The sequence below is a fragment of the Triturus cristatus genome, chromosome 3_1 (assembly GCF_964204655.1).
Source record: "Triturus cristatus chromosome 3_1, aTriCri1.1, whole genome shotgun sequence".
In the NCBI taxonomy this organism is placed as follows: Eukaryota; Metazoa; Chordata; class Amphibia; order Caudata; family Salamandridae; genus Triturus; species Triturus cristatus.
This window is the reverse complement of record NC_140583.1, coordinates 952,678,874-952,699,031: the sequence shown is the minus strand read 5'-3', so window position 1 is coordinate 952,699,031 and position 20,158 is coordinate 952,678,874. Positions and strand designations below refer to the sequence as shown.

Here is a 20,158-nt window from a genome sequence, read left to right as displayed (position 1 = left end):
AGCCAGCATCTAAGCGTGGACGGCTGCTCGGCCTTTCAGGCCATAGCAATTAAGCATTTAAAAAGTACTAGCGCCGGGTTCAACAGCTTGAGATAGTGCTTATTGTGGTTGGTAGTTTGTGTAATTCCCCCAAAACACAGGAGTGGGTCCAGTGGTACCTGCACATCAGTCTCCATTCAAACCTGTTCCATCACCTGGGTCCACACACGGAGCAACGGAGGACACTCCCACACCATGTGCATAAATGTAGCTTCTGCTTGTCCACAACATGAACAGGCTGGTGACACAATCGGGAACATTCTATGGAGGCAGTGCGCTGGAAGGTAGGTCTGATGCAGGCAGTTTAATTGTGTGAATTTCAGATGGGCATTGCGGGCAATGCGTTTCTCCGACTCCAAGGTCAAGGCCCATTGTTTGGTCGGCAAGTCTGTCCCTAAGCACTCATCCCACTTATGGCTGTCTTGAGTCCAGAGATCAGTGCGACCTGCAAGTAGTGCAACGTATAACGCCAATCACGCCCGAGGGTCCAAGTTGTGTGTCGAGAAGCATTGCAATCCCAAATGTAGTGGGAGCTCAGACAGTCCTGTGGACCATGTATATCCGATCGCTGCCATAATTGCATTATGTGCAAGAAAGGGGCCAGGCCCCAGTCTGTAGAGTTCCCTTAGGCCCTGAACAGAGCACCCTCCTCGTACAGGTTGCCCAGCTGAGTAATCCCCACTTTTTGCCAGGGGGAAGAGTTGTGTGCCTCAAGCAAGGCCTTGAGAGCAGCTATGCTCCTAAGGGGCAGTTACGGTGCGTAAGGGACCCGTGTACAGTAGGGGCGCATGTAACAAACCCAGACAAGCTTGGCCACATGCTGCAGACTGCCCAGTCCCCTACCAGGACCTCCTGAAGATAGCCACCAGTCTAGTATAGTCACATCCTTTAAATTCACCAAAATGAGTCTATCCTCCTCAGCCTCATCACCATCCAGCCAGCACATGGGCCATTGCAAGTGGGCCGCTGCGAAATACAGCTGCAGGTCAGGGACCCCATACTCTCCCTCGAGCATAGGACGCTGAATCATTGGAAGTGAAACTCACGTATTTTCATTGATTTATATATATTTTTGAAAAGTTTATTATATACTGCAGTATTTTCTCAAAGGTATTTAGAAAGTACCACAATACCAAAACAACAATTAAAGAACTAATACCATAATAAACAAAATTATACGATTAGAAACACATTTTAAAAAAAACACATTTTTAAAAAACAAAGGTTTAAGATTAGCTATAGTAAGGAAAACTTAATTTGTTATTTTTATACAAAACCAACTTAAACTACACATAGCTTACAAAATTCTAATAATTTGCTCCCCAGCCCAAATCTTGCTATAGCTTGCACACCTCCGAACAGTGTTGTCAACTCGCTAGCTAGACTGAATGAACTATAACTCCGCCCTCTACTATGCACCGCTTATACCCTTGCAAATTACACCACTTACAGCATGTTAAATCATAGCATTCATAACGACACTCATAACGCCTCCTCAAAGAGATCATTTATGCGAAGACTGTGCATGATAGATGGCGGAGTTCTAGTTCATTTAGTCTGGCTGGTAAGTTGACTCCTAAAAGAGAAACACATTTTATAAATGTAAACAGCCTTCAGCTGTGAAGCATCCTTGTTTCTAGGATAATATGAAGTTTCTTTTTACAGGAAGGATAGTACCAAAATGTGGTTTACAAACAGTAAAACCAGATCAAAACACCGCTTATAGCACCAACATATTATAATGTAAGTAGTATAAAATCCAACTGTACAGAATGACCTTAATTTTCAAAAGGCCATCATATTGGGGACAGTGTCTCGTCATTCAAATAATAAATACACGTTAAGAGTCGCTTCGTGACCTTTGGTGGATCAAACGGATGTATAAGAAAATGTCCAGAAGGATGTCAGAAATATGGAAACCCGAAAGGGGGTGTTAACCCGGAAGAAGATCTGTATTTCCAAACGACAAACTGTTGTGAGCTGAAACAGTGAGCTTCAAACAAGGACCGAGTCTCTGCTTTTAGTCTCCAAGACAGATTATATGTGTCATGCTTTTAGCTAAAATATAATTCACTCATTCCTATTGTAAATGTGCCGTTCACTGTTGACATCTCCATTACTAATAGATTTTGACATAAATAATGCATATATAAATAATTCAAAGGGTTAAATGTGTGCTCATTCTGGCGTGAAATGCTGGTGCGCCCGACTTCTTGATATGCTGTTAATGGGCAGTGATAATGAATGCAGTACGTGAAATGTGTTTGGTAAAGAGTAACATGTTTTGTTTGTCCACCAGATGGCAGTGTGGTATTTCTGTCAGAAATATGCAGTTTATATATTGGTTGACAGGAATGAAAGTGTTTGAAAGGAAAGGATTGTGGGTCATGTTACAGCATGGCACTGTCACTCACCCAGGTTTCCTCTGTCAGCGTCTCGGCTGTCTCGGTGTTTGGTCAGTGAGAGGCTTCTAGCTCAACCAGGATCACTGGCATCTAGTTGGCATGCCTACATCATTTAGAGACAGCAGTGGAACAGGCGAAGCTCCGTGGGACACATGCAATGGCGGATGTTATTGTAAACTGACTAAATTCTCCCCTGATTTTACAAAATGGGGAGAACCTCTACGTCACTTTGAGGCGCCCGAGAAGTGTCAGAGAAGCAACCTTCTGTATTGCATGTACAGAGGCAGGTAAAAGCCTCGTCAGATGCTCTTTGCATCCGGGAATCCCCCCCCCCCCCCTCTTAAATAGTAATAGAAGAATGTTCTATGTACAACCAGAACCCCATGCCTCAGGTGCATTGTCAGTGAAATACATATTTGGCTACCGTTTTATATTTGATCCTTTTTGAGTGCGTAATTTATCACCACATGCTGCCATACGACATCAAGGAAGGCTGCAGGAAAACAAATTACACCGCTCTACTCAGGATGTGTTATTCCCATAGTTACAATCTGGGGGTTAAGTGAACAGATTTTACCCTACATTCACATTTAAATTGCATTGCAGCACAAAAGAGGAGCACCAATGTGTGGTTAGCTGCCACCCTCCTATATACACTCCTCTCTTTCATTCGGTGCTCTCTCTATCACACACACAGTTATATACATGGACAATGGGCTAAATGTAGCTATATTCAGGAGTACTACATTTTTATTACTTGTCTTCCACTGACTTTTCCATCCTATCAATGTACAGTGTGCATTATCAAAGAAACAACCTAGGAGAGGCAAGGTTCAAGCGCCAGTACTGTATACTAAAGGTTGATCGATACTTTGGTAGCATCCAGAAAGTAAAGGGATGTGAGTACCTTTGGAGATGAGACTTTTACATGCACAATGATGGGTGCTAAAGATGTCTTGATGAGCTGCGCGGGGTGGTTGATTGTGTCCGCATCGAGAACAACCAGTTGTAAAGATCGCGCCAATTCAAAGATCCTCTCAATCTCGCTCTGGACTTCGGCTAAAAAGGGAAAGAGCAGAAGCGTTGATAGTTTGCCCGGGTAACAGAAGCAGATATCAAGAGTTTACATTGTACCTTTCAAGTAAAACCACTGAATGCAATTCTATGCATGCTCTACATTCAGTTTCTGAGAATGAAACATTGCACCTATTCCGAATCCTACCCCTGGCTCTGACTCTTCACATGTGACAAACCTCCTTTGCACCTTTGGCCAAAACCTGGCATTCTGGAGCCCAAATGGAAGGGGTGTGGCAATCTGCATACGTACACATCTATTTGATATTGGATATTTAATGTGTCTCCTTGACGAAGGAGATTAACTGTTTTCTCTGTTAACACTGTGATATTACAGTACACACTTACTTAACTTAAGGCATCGTTTTCTAGTACTTTGTGGTATTGACGATCATAAGAATAAGTATGTAACTCATTTTTCAGGCTTCAGAAACACACTTTGTATATTCAGAAACATTTGATATGAAGCTAACAGATTCAGATTTGCCTGGCTTTACCCTTCCAATCTAACAATAGTAAGGAACAAATGTACTAAGCCAGTTAGAGGTTGCAAACCCTGCAATTCGCTAAATTAGGGGGTCTGTGACGATTGAATGGCTTTTTACTCTGCTCTATGCTCATTTTGCGATTCAGTTAATGGTTACCAAATCGTAAAATGGGTTTAGAAATGCATAATTAATCACAATTTGGAATGGGCTTGTTTTGAGTGTCCAATACAATTTTCGATTGGCAATCTAATGCATAAATTGTTTGTGACCACAATTCCAGTTGCAATGCATTGAAAAGTAACTGCCTCCTCAAAGGAGGTGGTAACCCATTTGCAAAGGTGAAGGGGCCCCAAATGTTGAAGTGAATTCTAAAATAAGTTTGTTGAGGAATAAGTAGTGGTTCAGAGGACCACTGCAAGCTCTCAAGCAAACATTTCAGATTATTGAAACTTTCTTCTTCAAAAACAGCTGCATTGAAATAAAAGGTTTACTTTATTTAAATGCCATCCCAGACATAGTGGCGTGCTGACCCTAGCACCATACCTGTGATTGCATCTATTCAGAGTAATTCTCAATTTGCGACCTACCTCAATATCCAAAAGGTCGTTAGGAATGTTGCCCACTCCAAACATGAGTCGATTCACAGAGTATTATTGGATTTGCCAAACCTCAGTGCACGTCAGTGCACAATTTAGGAACACATATTAAAGTCCATTAAAGTGTACGAGTGGCCCCTTATGGACAAGAATGGGCCTGTATGGATCTAACTCACATTTTTAATGCTCATCAAGTGCAAATCACATTAGCACAAACATAGGACTTATACTCCAGAGCAAGAAAAATCAATTTAGTTTCCAGGCTTGAGACAAAACCTAACAGAGAGTCATTGAGGCTCCAATCCGAAGACATAGTATATCATCTTTAGACCCTCAGGTCCTCATTTATGAGGCCCCTTGCGCCGCTGGAAAGTCCCTTTTTGTGACGCTTTGTGGTGCAGGAGCCTGCTCCATATTTACGAGGCAGCACTAAGCCACTTTTCTTGGCTTAATGCTATCTCGGACACAGTTTTCTGCGTTAAAGGGGTGTGCAATGGGGGTTGCTAGAGCGTTCCCAGCAACATCCATGGCTTTTTGACACTGCCCCAGATTAACGAGAAATCGTAAATCTGAGGTGGTGTCAAAAACTTACGCCTCGAGGCGTAAGGGAGGCACAAGGAGAAATATCTTTATTTCTCCTCATTTTTTCTTTTTCTCTGTGTGCTGCATTCCGCAGCACATATAGAAAGAGGAAAAAGCCTCTTGTGAATGTTTTTGTGCAGGAGGGTTTCCCTTCCTGCACAAAAATAATCATCCCACAACGCAGGAACCCTTGCACCATGGTGCAAAGGAGCCTGCTTTGTTGCACAGCAGCCCATTGTGCGTTGGCACAGGGGAAAAAGACAGGAATGTGCCGTATCTTGTAGATACGGCGCATTCCTGCCGTTTTCGTTTGCTGAAGGGCAGTGCTGCAGGAAGGCCTGTGGTGCTGCCCTACGGCAAAATCTCATAAATGAGGCCCTCTGTTTATCACGAACCCATTGAGCGGAAATCTTACACTCAAGTCCTGTTTTCAGGAGACACCATCGAAGCAATCTGAAGATGATTCACTTTCATTGGACAACCACAGGTCTGACTCAATGGAACATTTTTATCACTGATTAAGCCCAAAATTGATTTGTCATTTATGTCTGTCCTCTGTTTCTATCCAGCCTTGGCCATTCCGCACAAGCTAATAAATACATCTTTCCGCTGCCCATTGCTACTGGTGGATGCCAAGATTAAACTTTTATTTCAAGACTCTCATCAGGGATTCTATTTGTAGGTATATTCTATCCCACTTGGGATTTTAATGCTTTATTTTGTTACTAGTACCACCTAATATTAAATGACGTTCATTTCGAATTGTTTAGACACTCCTGAGATTACTTAAATTGTGTTTTGTTGTCCTGTGAATTACTTGATCTCTGGTAATCAACCAAATGTTGAGTTGGGTGCGTTTAAATGAGACTTTATTTCTTTTGGTTTGAAAGTACCTGTGTCCAGGTGAGGTGTGAATGTGGGTCAGATGCAATGTGCCACATGTATCAATTTTGGAAATAACGATTACCTAAATGCGATTTTCTGTGAATTGCAATTAGGTAAATCGCTATTCCTAATGGATGAAACGCCATGAGTTTCATATAGCGATTCCTAGTGGGTCGCAAATCGACCTACCACATGAATATTATTGAGGTAGGTCGCAATTCGAGCCCATTGGGAATCGCTAAAATCAAAGGGATGGTGGTGGGATCACCAGATCACCATGTCCATGATTGCTTTTAAATATTGCAATAATTTTTTTTTAATGCAGCCTATATTCCTTTAAAGGAAAACGGGGTGCATTTACAAAGGAAAAATTAAAAGTTTTCTTTTCATTTTTTAAGAGCAGGTAGTGGTCCTTGGAACCACAGCTTGCTTTTAAAAATCATTTTTACGTACATTCACAAAGGGGAAGGGGTCCCTTATGAACCCCTTCGTATTTGTGCATGCTTACCATCAGATTGAATTTGATGGAAAACTGCAAATGTTTTGTGACCGGTATTTGGTTGCAAAACATTCATACATACCTCTGGGATTTAGTATTTGGAAGGGACGCCCTAAACACGCCCCTTCCAAATACTGAATCGCAAACCCACTTTGCAATTCGGTAACAGGTTACCGAATCGTAAAATAGAGACTGGTACATTGGAAAAGCCTTTTTGTGTTCGCAAACGGGCTGATTCGATGAATCGGCCTGTTTGGGAACGAGAAATAGCTTTATACATGTGGCTCAATATATCTTACTCTGTAAAGGGGTCAATAAAATATTCGCATTATCCTAAAATTGATTTGGAAGAAAATACTATTTTGGTTCAGTAGCCTTTCCACAGATTCAACTAAGCAGGCAGAGCAAGCCGAAACCCTGACTGCTCATGAATTTTTCTAGTGTGATATTGTAGAACTTGGCCCTTTTTGGCTAAAGTTCCCTAAACTTTTTGCTTTCCCCCTAGACCTTTTTTCTGACATGGTGTTGCCAACTTAGATGCTTTGGACACTTTGCCACTGCTAAGCCGTGTCAAAGTACAAGTGTTCCCTGTATAAAGTGTAATGATAATTGGTTGTCCATGATTGGTATGTTTGCCTTGCTAGTAAAGTCCCTAGTAAAGTGCACTATGTGTGCCAGGGCTGGTAATGCAAACGCTACTAGTGGGCCTGCAGCACTAATTGTGCCACCCACACAACTAGCCTTAAAAAGGGAACACAGGCCTGTCGTTGCAGTGCCTATGCGCAGTTTGTTAAACTGCCATGTTGTTCTGACAAGTGCACTCACTTGCCAGACCTTACCCTTCCCTTTTATGCACATCAGACACCTCTATGGTATGAGGTCTAGGGTACCCCCTGGGCAGGGTGCAGTGCACGTGAAAGGTAGGACATGTACTAAGGTGTGTACCATGTCCTGACAGTGAAATAATCTCCATTTCATTTTTCACTGTTGAAGAGCCATCTGGCCCATAGGATAGAATGGGAAGGCTGTTTTCCAGCCTATCTTCCTAAAGGCTTAAGATGGAAAGGTGAAGTTTAGTATGCCTGAACTCAAAATGTAATAACACATCTTTTTATGAAGGTGGTTTTTGCTTTGTGCGTTTATAAGCCACTCTTTTAGAAGTGGCTGGGTTTTTGTGCTCTAACATTTCTGTGTGTCTCTGCCTGGTTGTGGATTGACTGTCTGGATTTGAAAGCGATAGGATCTGGGGAATGTCTTTACCCAGGGGAGGAGGTGAGACAGCAACAGGCTGACCTACATCTGGATAGTAGGGGGAGGAGTAGCCCCTAGCGGTGAAGAGGCCTGGGTTGCTGCCATAAAACAATTGTCCTATCTCCTGCTGAGGGATTGAGAATCCAGACCCCCCCCTAATCAAAGGAAGAAAGGTGTCACTGGCAGGGAGGCACCCAGAACTGGTTTGAACAGGGGTCAGTGCCCCCTGAACACAAAGAATTCAAAGCCATTGAGGGGTATAACTATGAGAGCTGAAGCCCCTGAACTTTGGAGAATGGCTTGATCAAGATTGAACATGACTGAAGCTACTTCATGGTCAAGAGGAACCTTTGCCAAGGAAGAAACAACTGAATAGACTGAAGGAAAGGTCTGACCCTTGCTGTGTGTTCTGGGGCTGGCCTGCTTTTTGCTGTTTTAACCAAGGAAAGGCTGAAGGAACTTTGCTGTTTGCTGTGTCCCCCTGCTTGAAGGGACTTTGCTGTGTCCTAAAGTAACTTATCCCCAAGGGCCCTTGGTGAGCTGGCTCCCTGTTGCAGAAACTCAGGAACACAAAAGTTTCCAGGAGAGTCTCAGCGGCGCTGTGTGCGCATACTTGTTGCAGCCTGAGACCCTTGTAAGCTCCGCCCTGTGATCATGGGCACCTGGAGTCCAAGCGAGGATCAGCAACTCTGTGTGCTTTTTGCAGCCTGACACATTTGTGAGGATTGTCCAGTTATTGTGTGCACAGGAATCCAAGTGAGTCTCACGACGCTGTGTGTGTGTGCTTTGTGCAGCTTGAGACCTTTGTGAGGATTGCCTTGTTATCGTGCACCCGGAATCCAAGTGAGTTTCCACGATGCTGTGTGCGTGTGCTTTGTGCAGCTGGAAACCTTCGTGAGGATTGCTTAGTTATCGTGCACCCGGATTTAAAGTGAGTCTCAGTGACGTTGCGTGTATGTCCATCGTGCAGCCTGAGACCTTCGTGTGGAGTGCCTGGTGATCGTGCCCACGAAGCTCAAGGAAGTCTCAGCGACGCTGTGTGCACGTGCCCTGTGGCAGCCTGAGATCTTCGTAGCAGTAGCGGCACAGACCGGCAGCCCTGGAGGAGCTGAGCCGCCGGCCCGAGCCCGTCTTTGCCAAGTCCAAAAGATTGCATCGGAGGCCCAAGTCACTGGACAAGGAGAGGAGAGTGAATTCGCGCCCCCCAGGTAACGTGTGTCAACTCCTGGGGCAGGGCGCAGGCTTGGAGGGAGACACTCTCGGCCACTTCTCATTTCAGCAGCGCGAGCCTCTGCTTCGGCTCGTATCGCAGCTCGTATTGCCAAGGGAGTGGCAGTACCGGGGCCGGAGTGTGAAGCTGCACTTTTTGTACTATACCATACCCGTGTGGGGGGCAACTGTTGTCAGAGGCTACCTGCGAGTCAGCACGAGTGGCGGAGGGACTGCCTGAAGCACCGTGGTCGGTGCCGGAGTGTATTACGGATCACTCTATTTCTGCGTACCTGATTGTCGTATAACACATTGCATCATTTCTGCATAACGAAGTACCTGATTAGAGTATTATGCATTGCATTATTCCTACATAACAAACTACCTGATTAGTGTATGACGCATGGCATTGTTTCTGCATAACAAAGTACCTGATTTTCGTATGACGCATTGCATTGTTTCTGCAAAACAAACTACCTGATTAGCGTATTACACATTGCATTATTTTTACATTGCAAAGTGTCTGATTGTTGCGTACGCATTGCATTATTTTTACATTGCAAAAGTGCCTGATTCTAGCATTACGATCTGCATATCATGGTGTTAGGATTACAGTAGACTGTTTAGAAGTGCTCATTAATTCGCCAGAACTTACAAGTGCTGGCTGGCCTAACAACCGGCCAGAAGGAATATTACAAATACGCATATGTTGGTTTTATATCGTGTGGTCTTATTGTATATCTTTTTACATAAAGTTTATACTCGTTTTTATAAAACTTGTGTGGCGTTTATTTGTGGTGTCATCATTGGGTTGCTGTGAGCACGGTTGCAAATACCTTATCCATTTGCCTTGGAGAGAAGCCTGGCTGCCCGTGCCTAGCTACGAAGGGAGTGAGCGGGCTATCTCAGAAGGTGACCTTCCTTTCCCTGACATGGAACCGCGGGTCCCTATTTGGCCTAAGGTACCTACCTCAGCCAACCAGGGATCCCGGGTCTAACAGATATTATATCCTTTGTTTCCTCACACTGACCCTTACCAGGCAGGGCCCTTTAATTTTAAGTCTCTTCAAAATGAACGGGTCTTATTAGTAGTCTAACCAAAGGTATTTTATTATATAAGATGTCCCCACCTAGGATCCACGAGTGTCCATTGCATGTTGCCACTTTGAGCCTGGAGACTTATGCAATTTGACTACCTTGTGGCCTGTGCCTTATTTTCTCCTGAAACTCTATTCCTAGGGGACTCACATTTTAGCTCTACGGGTAACACGATTCAGAGTTTCCATGCCAGAGATTTCAAGAGAAATACCCAAATACATGTTGAAGGCAGAAATAATTATCTATCAAATAAACAAATTCACACATAATCTGTTCCATTGAGTGCACGATCCTGAAGAGGAAATAGTCTTCTCAGCAGCTGTATGGTAACAGAAAATTAAGCCTAAAGACAATTAATCCTATAAAAGAGAAACACAGAGCTCTTCTCAAGTAAAAGCCCACATGCGTTAAGCATTGTCATCAGTGTAAACTGTAAATGTGCCTTCCATCAACCAAGGAATTTTTAAATCTTACCTAAACTTGATCTGGTGTTTGAGCGCTCGATTATTGCTCTCTTGCTGGGGTTATTGAGTACCGACCTCTTGGCAAGAGAAATGTCAGCTGTCACTCTAGTTATTGATATCCTGAAAACAAGAACAGAACCAAAGTGGGTGAGTTGCAGTATTAGCGTATCATCGTAACACCAAGGGTGACATAACCAAAGGCGCTGCTGCTTGTCTATTCTAGCAGCATGGTCATCATTTTCTTATATATCGCTTGCAAAGGGGGAACTAAAATCTTGGAACACATGGGTACACAATAGGAAACATCAAAGGGTTTCTCTTTATATACAGCTCGGAAAACGTCAACCAAAGAGCCACATTTTCAGCGGGACTTCAGTTGCGGCAGCAGACCTGATACACAGGATATGGCGTAATTTTGGCCAATAGTGACACCCCCAAACTTCATCTTCTATGGATATACTAAAAAACTAGAAAATATAAAGGTTTTTCAAAAAGCCCTGATGAAGATAACTAATGAAGGAGAGAAGACATGCTTAAGGGGCATTGATCTTGAATGTCAATGTGGACCATGGGTAGGTAGCCTCTAACAGAGGATACTCAAGCCCCAGGTGGACAGTTCATGGACAATATTAAACTGTTACCTGTTTCAAGTCTCAGTTGCAACTTCATTCATACATCAAATACTACTTTAGCTTCCCATAATGTTCCCGGGTAGCTTCATTCTTGGTTGTACAATTGTGATCTATTGACCGTAGCATCCCAGTTATACTCGTGGAGCCATGGGTTGACTCTGTAGGGAGTTGGGATGGATAGGTAGTTATAAGCAATACGTTTGTTTGGGGAGGGTCATGTTTCAGGTAGTGATAAATATTTGTAGTTTGTGCCATTTCCAAAGGTGTGCACACTTTTAGACACAACAGAGTGTCATTATTTTATTTCTATACCCTAATGGATGATATGTTGTTTTTCCGGGCTCTCAGATGGTCCATGTAAAGACAGGAGGAGAGTAGGAGGAATGAGGTACGTATCCTTGGACAATACTTTATAGAATCATGATTTTGCAGATTTTTACTTCTTAATTTTGGCTAGTGAGGGGATAGCTAGAAAGACAAAAACCGATTGAATGGTATTCACCCAAACGCCTTTGTTACGAACAGTGATGATAGCCCCATGGTCAATAATTCATTCTTGCTTGAGCACTAGCCGTGGACTGTCAGGTAGCGCTTTCATAGAGTTATTGGTCTGAATTTAGGAAGTAGTTGCTGAGAATTGCCAAATGGGGAGAGGAATTTTATCAGCGTGATCTTGCATTGACTATCAAGAAGCTGCATGATCATGTTGTCCCAGTCTGGCTGGTGGTATTGAAGAAGGCATTTGGTGGGTGGCTGGAATTGGATTGGTACAGAGATTGACTGGTCTCAAAGGGGAAAGATATTATTGATGTTAAACCATGTATCTGAGCTGTATTATTGTATAGTGAGACAGATACAGCACAGAGGAGCTGATTACATTTATGGCTGCTCTATGTATGTCATTGTAAAAGACGTCCAGTTCTAGACATTTCACGAGTGGCATGGTCACATCTCAGGGTGGGGGATGTGGGGAGAGGAGTTCTGCATATTTTTAATACAAATAGTTGCTTGGTGTCCAGCCTAATTTCGTGTAATTGATATTTCAGGCAGTCCATTCTGATAGAAATGGCATCATTTTTATACTTTCTATCCTCATTTTTTACAGAATTTAAATGTGTGCTATTTTAGAGCCTGGACGTGTTTCTCGAGTAATGTTCCTTTTTCTGTATTAGAGCTGCTGAGTCTCATTGAGACATGCACAGAGGGCCAGATGTACGACCCTTTTTTGTGGCCGCAAACAGGAGAACCTCCCGTTTGCTGCCGCAAAAAAGGGTCCTGGCATGTACAAATGCTATTTTGCGAGTCACTGACTCGCAAAATAGCATTTGAGACTCTCGCTATTAGGAAGGGGCGTCCCTTCCTAATAGCGGGTCAACATGCTATGTACTAGTGTTTTGCGACCGCATTTGCGGCCGCAAAACACTTGCAGTTTACAACCTGCTTCAAATAGGTGGTAAACCACTCGCAAATGGGAAGGGGTCCTCAGAGGACCCCTTCCCCTTTGTGAGTATCTTGGAAAATATTTCTTAAGAGCAGGCAGTGGTCCCAGAGACCACTGCCTGCTCTTAAAGAAATGAAACTGAAAAGTTTAATTTTTCTTTTTTAAATGCAGCCCGTTATCCTTTAAGGAAAACAGGCTGCATTAAAAAAAAAAGCTTCTTTATTAAAAAGCAGTCCCAGACACGGTGGTCTGCTGAGCCCAGCAAGCCACCATCCCTGGGAGGGCTGTCATTCCCAGTGGGCTCGCAAATTGCGAGAGGCTCATTAATATTAATGAGCCTCGCAATTTGCGACTCGCAATGACTCGCAAATTGCGAGGCGCTAAATGAAAGGGTCGTACATCTGGCCCCTAGTCTTTTCTTTCAGGAAAATTGGGGCATTCTACAGAACTGTTGCCAAGCACACAGATAGCCACGTACATTGTTGACAATAAGCTTGATTGTTCTGTTTTGGAAGATGTGATCGAGTTAATATGTTAGCTGTCTCTGATACAGACAGTACATTTGTTTTATTACTCAATACTTTAATCCCTCTCATCCACATCACACATAGATGTGCATTTATAGTATAAACTTTGAATCAGCTTTGAATGTGTCCCAAAAGCATAAATATATCAAGGTAACAGTTTAAGAACATATGTATATAAAGGTGCTATGTACACAAGATAATTTGCGGGAAAATTGATGATCTATGCCATGATCTGAAATGAAAATTCTGTTAATGTTGTTACAATTGAGCCAGTCTCAGTTTTATGTAATACCTGGAATATGGCAATGTGTTCCTAAAAATGCAATATTCCTTTGGTTATGCCATGCTGAGCTTGAGGTTTTCCTCCACCTAAGGTTTTTAGGTAAAACACGTCAATCTTGTGATCACCCTGAGGATATTTGCTGAGCTAAAGTAATCCTGTCTAATCTTTTTAACAGATGTAGTGTATATCTGTATGCATGTATGTACATTTGAAAGAATGCCTCAAAGTATTGTATTTTAGTAGGAAAGCAAACAATGGTACTAATGTTGCTATGGAATGATGTGCATAGTGATTTTTTTCTCCATTTTTTTTTGTTTATTGTATAGTTAATATTAGCTCCTGTGCATTTACTGTACTGATACATGCTTATAGTTTGCATTATATAGTTGAATAAAACTATATGATTGTACGATTTCAGCTATTTCTATGCGTTTATCTGTTGAAATAATGTTAATATTTGTACTCCGTGACGAGAAGGATTTACTTTAGTCACATCTCGCTATTTTTTTATGATTTTAAAAATACTGTTGTAATTGCCTGCTAACTGACTTCAGACATTCCTTGGTTTCAGCGTGTTTATTTACGTACCACTGACAAGACGGGTGCTAATTGCGTAAAAACACTGTATCAAATGCTGCCCTTGTCCTGCTCTCCTCTGAAGCCTACTTATTATTCAGTGCTCTGCTGACAGAATTTATCTTCCCAAATTTGCATGATCATCTTCCCAGTGATCCTGGCATCGTCTGGTATCTCATCATCAGCATCTACTAAGTCCGTCTGGCACTCATTGGAGGCACATAGATATAGTATTTTAAGAAGTTGTGGGCAAGTCTGCATTGCATTTGTAAACGCAGGTTGCTATCGATCATGTCCATATACTTGTTGCATAGCTCAATAATGGATCATTTAATATCTATAATGTCTTACATTTCCACATCATTTCACATTTAGACTGGAATGACTGCTTGTTCGAGCATATGTTATTTTGTAATTCTTAATTTTATAGTTACTTCTGTATTGTTTTGTTGTTTCACTATAATAAAGGGCAACCCTAAGTTGATTTGGCGAAATAACTCTATTCTTAAGATATATTCCTTCAATTTGATTGTTTAAAGAAAGGTGGCCTTGTGCCCATTAGATTTCCCGTACTTGCATTGACTGGTCATTCAGCTGTTCTCAGGTCATGACTCCTGAAACTAGTGTCAATGGCCCAGTCTAGACTACATTAAGCTTGGTTGAAGAATAAAGCAAGTCTGCGCCTCACAAGGAATAATTAGTTAAGTATCTAGGCTAGGAGAGTGCCAGCCATTCAAGGGGCAAAAATAAGGATCCAATCCAAAAAGGGTTAGCAGAGCATTGATGAACATAGATTTGGTACACACTAAAATCTAAAGAAGGAAAACAAACACAAAGGAGAGTAAAAAAGTGTCTTAGAAAAATGACATCTCCAAGTCCTCACGGTCAATTGCAGGCGTTAGCAGCCCCACTCTTTTGCAGAAGAAAATGCAGGGAAATTCCTACTTCATTCTGAATGCAACGAAATACGTGATACTGCCACGTTCATGGTGCTTGATACCACACACAAGACTTGGACAAGTGGTATGTTAGCAAATTCCTCAAAATGTATGAAAAGCCATCCATGGGTGACTCTATGTTAATGGAAATTAAAGATTCACAGGGGATCAACTACAGACCAACGTGTCATCACCTGCTCTCTATGATCCAAGATATTTGCCACGCAGAGGCTAAATCTTGGGATTAATTCTATGTGCTGTTCGTCCTACAGGGCATAGCTCTTTCAATTCATTAGACGTATGGCTTTAGCCTTCTAGAGATGGGGAGGAGTAAAAAGATAAAATAACACGAAGCAGCTGTGGACAGTAATACCTGAATCTCCTGAGCAAACCTATTGCAAGAACCTATAGTGACACAACTGGCTGCTGAATTGGTCTCGAAGTAGAGTCAAGTTGATGAAAGAGATACATGTATACTATTTTGGCAATGATATGCATGCATGGGGCAATAAAGTTGTTCATGTTGAATGTTATCATTTATATACCCTTAAGAGAGACTCCAAAGAAAGTTGGACATGTAAAATGTTCTTTACACTGTAGGTCTAAAAATGAAGAGTACCCACTGGACGCAAGGAAAACAGTGGCCACCACATGGAAGGCACTCAATTTCTGAATATGCTTGAAGCATTGGACGTTGTGATGGGGAGCTCTGGATGCTGTTGCCAAAATCTGACATATGTGTGCTCTGAGTGAAGGCAACTGAAGAAGTCAACGATATCTCCTGAGCTATGTCAGCATCAGTCTACATAAGCAATTTGGGGGTGGCAAAGCCAAGCCTCGATGAAGATAGTTACCTGTCGCACTTAGGGCGTCATACTAAAGTATACAAAAAATGATAGATGAAATGTTTGAATTAATCTAAGCCGCTGGTAATTACTCGAGCCGCATCCCAGTCCATCATTACTTTGCACACCAGGAAATCTCAGTTTGGAACCAAGCCATGTGCAAATCAGTCTTGCCCTGCTCCACTAGGAGCAATTCAGCCCGAACTGCCAGGTGAGGTCTTCCCTAAATCCAAACAGAAGCAACCCAGGATCAGTTTCATCGCAGCGAGGGCTTGTTAAAGCTATTCAGTCAAGTATAGCTTGTTTCCAGTGACACACCGTGCACAGGATCCATGTCTGAGCATACCATCCCACTTTGAGTGACATACTGAAGTATACAAAAAGGTGATGGATGGAACGCTGGAATTAATATCAGCCACTGGTAATTACTCAGGCTGGATCCCAGGCCATTGTGAGTTTGTACATCATGACATCTTAGTTTGGATCCACCTATATGCAGTAAGGACCAAACCGATCCTGGGTTGCTTGCAGGGCCGGACTGGCCGTAGCGGGCACCGGGTATTTCCCTGGTAGGCTGCTGGGGTGGGGGCCGGTTTTGGGCCCCCTGGGGGCCGTTTTTGTTACCGGGGGCTGGCAATTTTCGCCCCCTGTAACAAAATCAGCCGAAAACGGCCGTAGGAAACTGCTCGGCCACATCCCCTCCTGGGGGCTGGCCGAGCAGTATTCCTGGGCCAGTTTTGGTTCCCAGTCTGGCCCTGGTTGCTTGTGTTCTAGTTCAGGGAGGACCTGGCCTGGAAGTTTGAGCTGGACTGTTCCCATTAGAGCTGGGTCCAGACTGATCTGCATATTGCTGGTTCCAAATTGACATGGCATGGTAGGTGAAAAACAATGAATTGGGATGCGGCACTGGGCAATTGCCAGTGTCTGTGTTTAATTCAAGCATTCCAACTACCACCTTCATTTTGATGCTCTATATGTGATGAGGTGGATCCTGCTCTCACTACACCTCTGGAACAAAACAATACATGGCTGATAAGCCCTAATAAGGGAAAAAAGGTTCTGGGTTGTTTGTTTTCCAGTTCAGGGAGGATCTGGTCTGGACTGTTCCCATTAGAGCAGGGTCAAGACTGATATGCACATGGCTGAATCCAAACTGAGATGGCCTGGTGGGTGAAAAACAGTGGATTGGGAGGTGGGCTCAAGTGATTGCCTGTGGCTGAGATTAATTCAAGCACTTCATCCATCACCTTGTTTTCGATGTCCTAAGTGTGACGGGCATCCCCAGACATAGCTCCCGGGTTCACTGTGCCTCTGGAACTATGCTATACTTGGCTAATGAGTGATAATAAGTGCAAACCCGGTCCTGGGTTGCTTGTGTTCCTGTTCAGGGAGGAACTGGCTTGGCAATTCAGGCTGGAGTGTTCCCAAACGAGCGCGGTTGAGACTAATTTGATTTGGCTGGATCCAAACTGAGATGGCATGGAGGGCAAAGAAATGACTGATTCGGATGCAGCCTGAGCAATTGCCAGGGGCTGAGATTAATTCAAGCATTGTAGCCCTCACCTTGATTTTGATGCCCAAAGTGTGACAGGTATTCACAGATGTGGGCCCTGTGCTCACTGTGCGTCTACACCAAACTATGCCTGGCTGATGAGCCCTAATAAAGGCAAAACCGTTCCAGGCTTGCTTGTATTCTGGATCAGGGAGGACCAGCCTGGAAGTTTGGGCACGATTATTCCCAATGGAGCAGGGTCAAGACTGATTTGCATTCGGCTGGGTCAAAACTGAGATGGCATAGTGGGAAAAAAAGGGCTGAGATTAATTCAAGCATTCCATCCATCATCTTGTTTTTGATGCCCTTTGTCCATCCTAAGGCATGGGGAGAAAATGAGTACCATGACTTGCGGCATTGTCTAGCAGGTTAGAAAAGGATATGAAAAGAATAGAAGACAGATTGAGAAACATTAAATAATTATGTTTCAGATCAATCACCTGATGGTCAAGACTGAAAAAGGCGAAAAGACAAACGATAACTTTCCCTGAGCAGTGGAAGAATAATAAAGTTGAGCAGGATCTCAGCAGGCTATTTTACCAGAAATGATAGATGCCAATTGAGAAGGGATTTCTAAGACTACTTCTAGGGTCCCCTTCCCACATGATCCCCCGGATCCAGGGAAGAAACCTGAATCAGAAGATTCAATTTGAAGTCCATCTGAGGCTACTCAGAAAGAAGAACCCTTGAAATCCTCAGGCCGCAGCCTAGTCCACAAACATTTGGGAAATTCGTTTTGAGAAGCATACAAGATGATGACCCAAAACCAAGAAACCCCAAGGGGCGGTCATATATTTAATTCATGAAACACAATACAAGTGCCTAGAAGTATACTCGTGTGTCTTAAACCAAAAAAAGTCAATCTTGTGAATGTCCAGTTTGCAAATTAACACAAAATACAACATGGCATAAAATCGATTTTGACAGGATTCGTTTCGTAGTGTTTGCCAAAGATTGAAATGTTCTGCCAGTGAAAAATTGAACCAGTTGTTAAAGTATATGTCATTTATAATAAATAATAATAAATAAATAATAGTTAATGAAGGCCACATATTTAATATCATTATCACCTCTGATATAAAATGGGATATTGTTAAAATTATTTGGTGGTGTTTTCGATGTACAGCCAAAACCAGATGATTATTTATCGATGACATCTTTCGAGTGTGCAAGCTGCCAATTCATACATTGTGCCTGTATGCAAAATGTGAGTTTTTCGTATTTCGGAACCAGTTCCATGCCCAGATAACATTAGGCAAATTCTATGAATTATGAACAAAGAAACGCCTTTGAATAAATGAGAAGGCAGTAAGCGCTCAAGTGCCAGTGCTCAATTCAGCTTTCATCGTGAATCAAAAGACAAGATGGGTGACATATTTATACCACTTGAGAATACACCTGTTCTGTGATTACATCGACCATTGAGATCAGCCTCACTACGAATATATTTTTTTTTAAATGATCCCGCTGAGGATACCTGAGAGCCATGACGTTTAAGTACCACGCTCAAAAAGCAATGTATCCCAGAACCTGTTTATAGAGTAAGTTAGCTACACAAAAACATGCATGGACATTTTTATATATGCTCATTTCTACTTTCAAGGATAATCTTTTCTTCTGAGTTGGAAAATCTATGTGCACAGGCAGAAAAGTGTCATAGTCTTTCTTTGACTTTTATAGTCTTATACTCTATTGTTATTGGTTCTTTACACACATTTTCTTCCATGAGGCGCATTTTTTTTATTGAAGGTATTTTCACTCAATTGAAAAAATGCACACGCTCTGTGGAAATGCTTTGAGCGATTCTCATCGAAGGATATGTTCTGATAATTTGTGAACTATTGTCTACCAGTGCCCCCCCCCCCCCCCCACCTCCTTTACCTGGGCAAACCAAAAGTTTAGTTCTGTGTTAGCATTTATCGCACCCATAAGTAAGGAAAAGTAGAAGAAGCTAAATGTCTGAGCTGTTCAAACCCATTTTTTTTTAGAAGTCCCAATATTTAACAGATATGTTTGCCTAGCACTATTGAGAAGTTTGTTTGTGCATTGACTTCACTTGACCCGAATAATAGGGTTGGGGGTAGCCCCATAGCTGGCAAATGGGCTTTACAAACAATGGTGTAGGTCTTGAGGATGGACAAGGCCCTATGTTTTCATAAATATCTTGGAGGGTATAAGGGGGACTATATAATGAGTTTTAAGTGATGCCCTTGGCGTCAGTCTGTATATAAAGGAGTTTCCCATTAACTCCCTGCTCCTTGCTACTTTCTATTTGAGGGGGTGGTGCACCAAAGGGTCCATATCTACAACCCTGTTAGGGATAGGTTCTCTGGGCTCTGCTCAACTGAAACCTATGTGCTTCAGGGCTAGCATGTAGAGGCATAGGCACTACCTGAGTACATGGAGTTCATTATTGCACCCTTGCCAACTCAAAATGATACCTATGCATCCGTCTAGTATTATCTTTGAAAAACAAGAGACTCAGAAAACCAGACTTTTACTGCAAGAACTGTGTGTCCCTCTCCCAAATATGAAGCCATCTTTGCCCTTAATTTTGATATTTTTCGTAATTTACTTTCTCTGTTTTCATTTGTTTCAGTGCAGTTTGTATCTGCATGCCACACGTCTTCAGCCTGCACAGTGGCCAGTATTTGAACATGTTGAGAAACTAATTTGCCAGACGGCACAACCAGTTTCATAGAGATTTTCTTTTTCCGCTTGTGGGCTGAAACTAAGAACGTTCGTTGGGACATCTAAAAGACAACATTTTCCAA

At 42.6% G+C, this 20,158-nt stretch overlaps 1 protein-coding gene across 2 annotated transcripts in view; it reads right to left on the bottom strand.

The window, feature by feature from the left end:
* CACNB4 (calcium voltage-gated channel auxiliary subunit beta 4) overlaps positions 1 to 20,158 on the bottom strand; it is a 910,181-nt gene that overhangs the window by 157,633 nt on the left and 732,390 nt on the right. For both annotated transcript variants that reach the window (XM_085645539.1, XM_085645540.1), the window contains 2 exons: positions 10,601 to 10,710; positions 3,352 to 3,503 (listed from right to left, as the gene is read on the bottom strand). In XM_085645539.1, the coding sequence (XP_085501665.1) occupies positions 3,352 to 3,503; positions 10,601 to 10,710 (262 nt within the window). The remainder of the gene's footprint in view (positions 1 to 3,351; positions 3,504 to 10,600; positions 10,711 to 20,158) is intronic.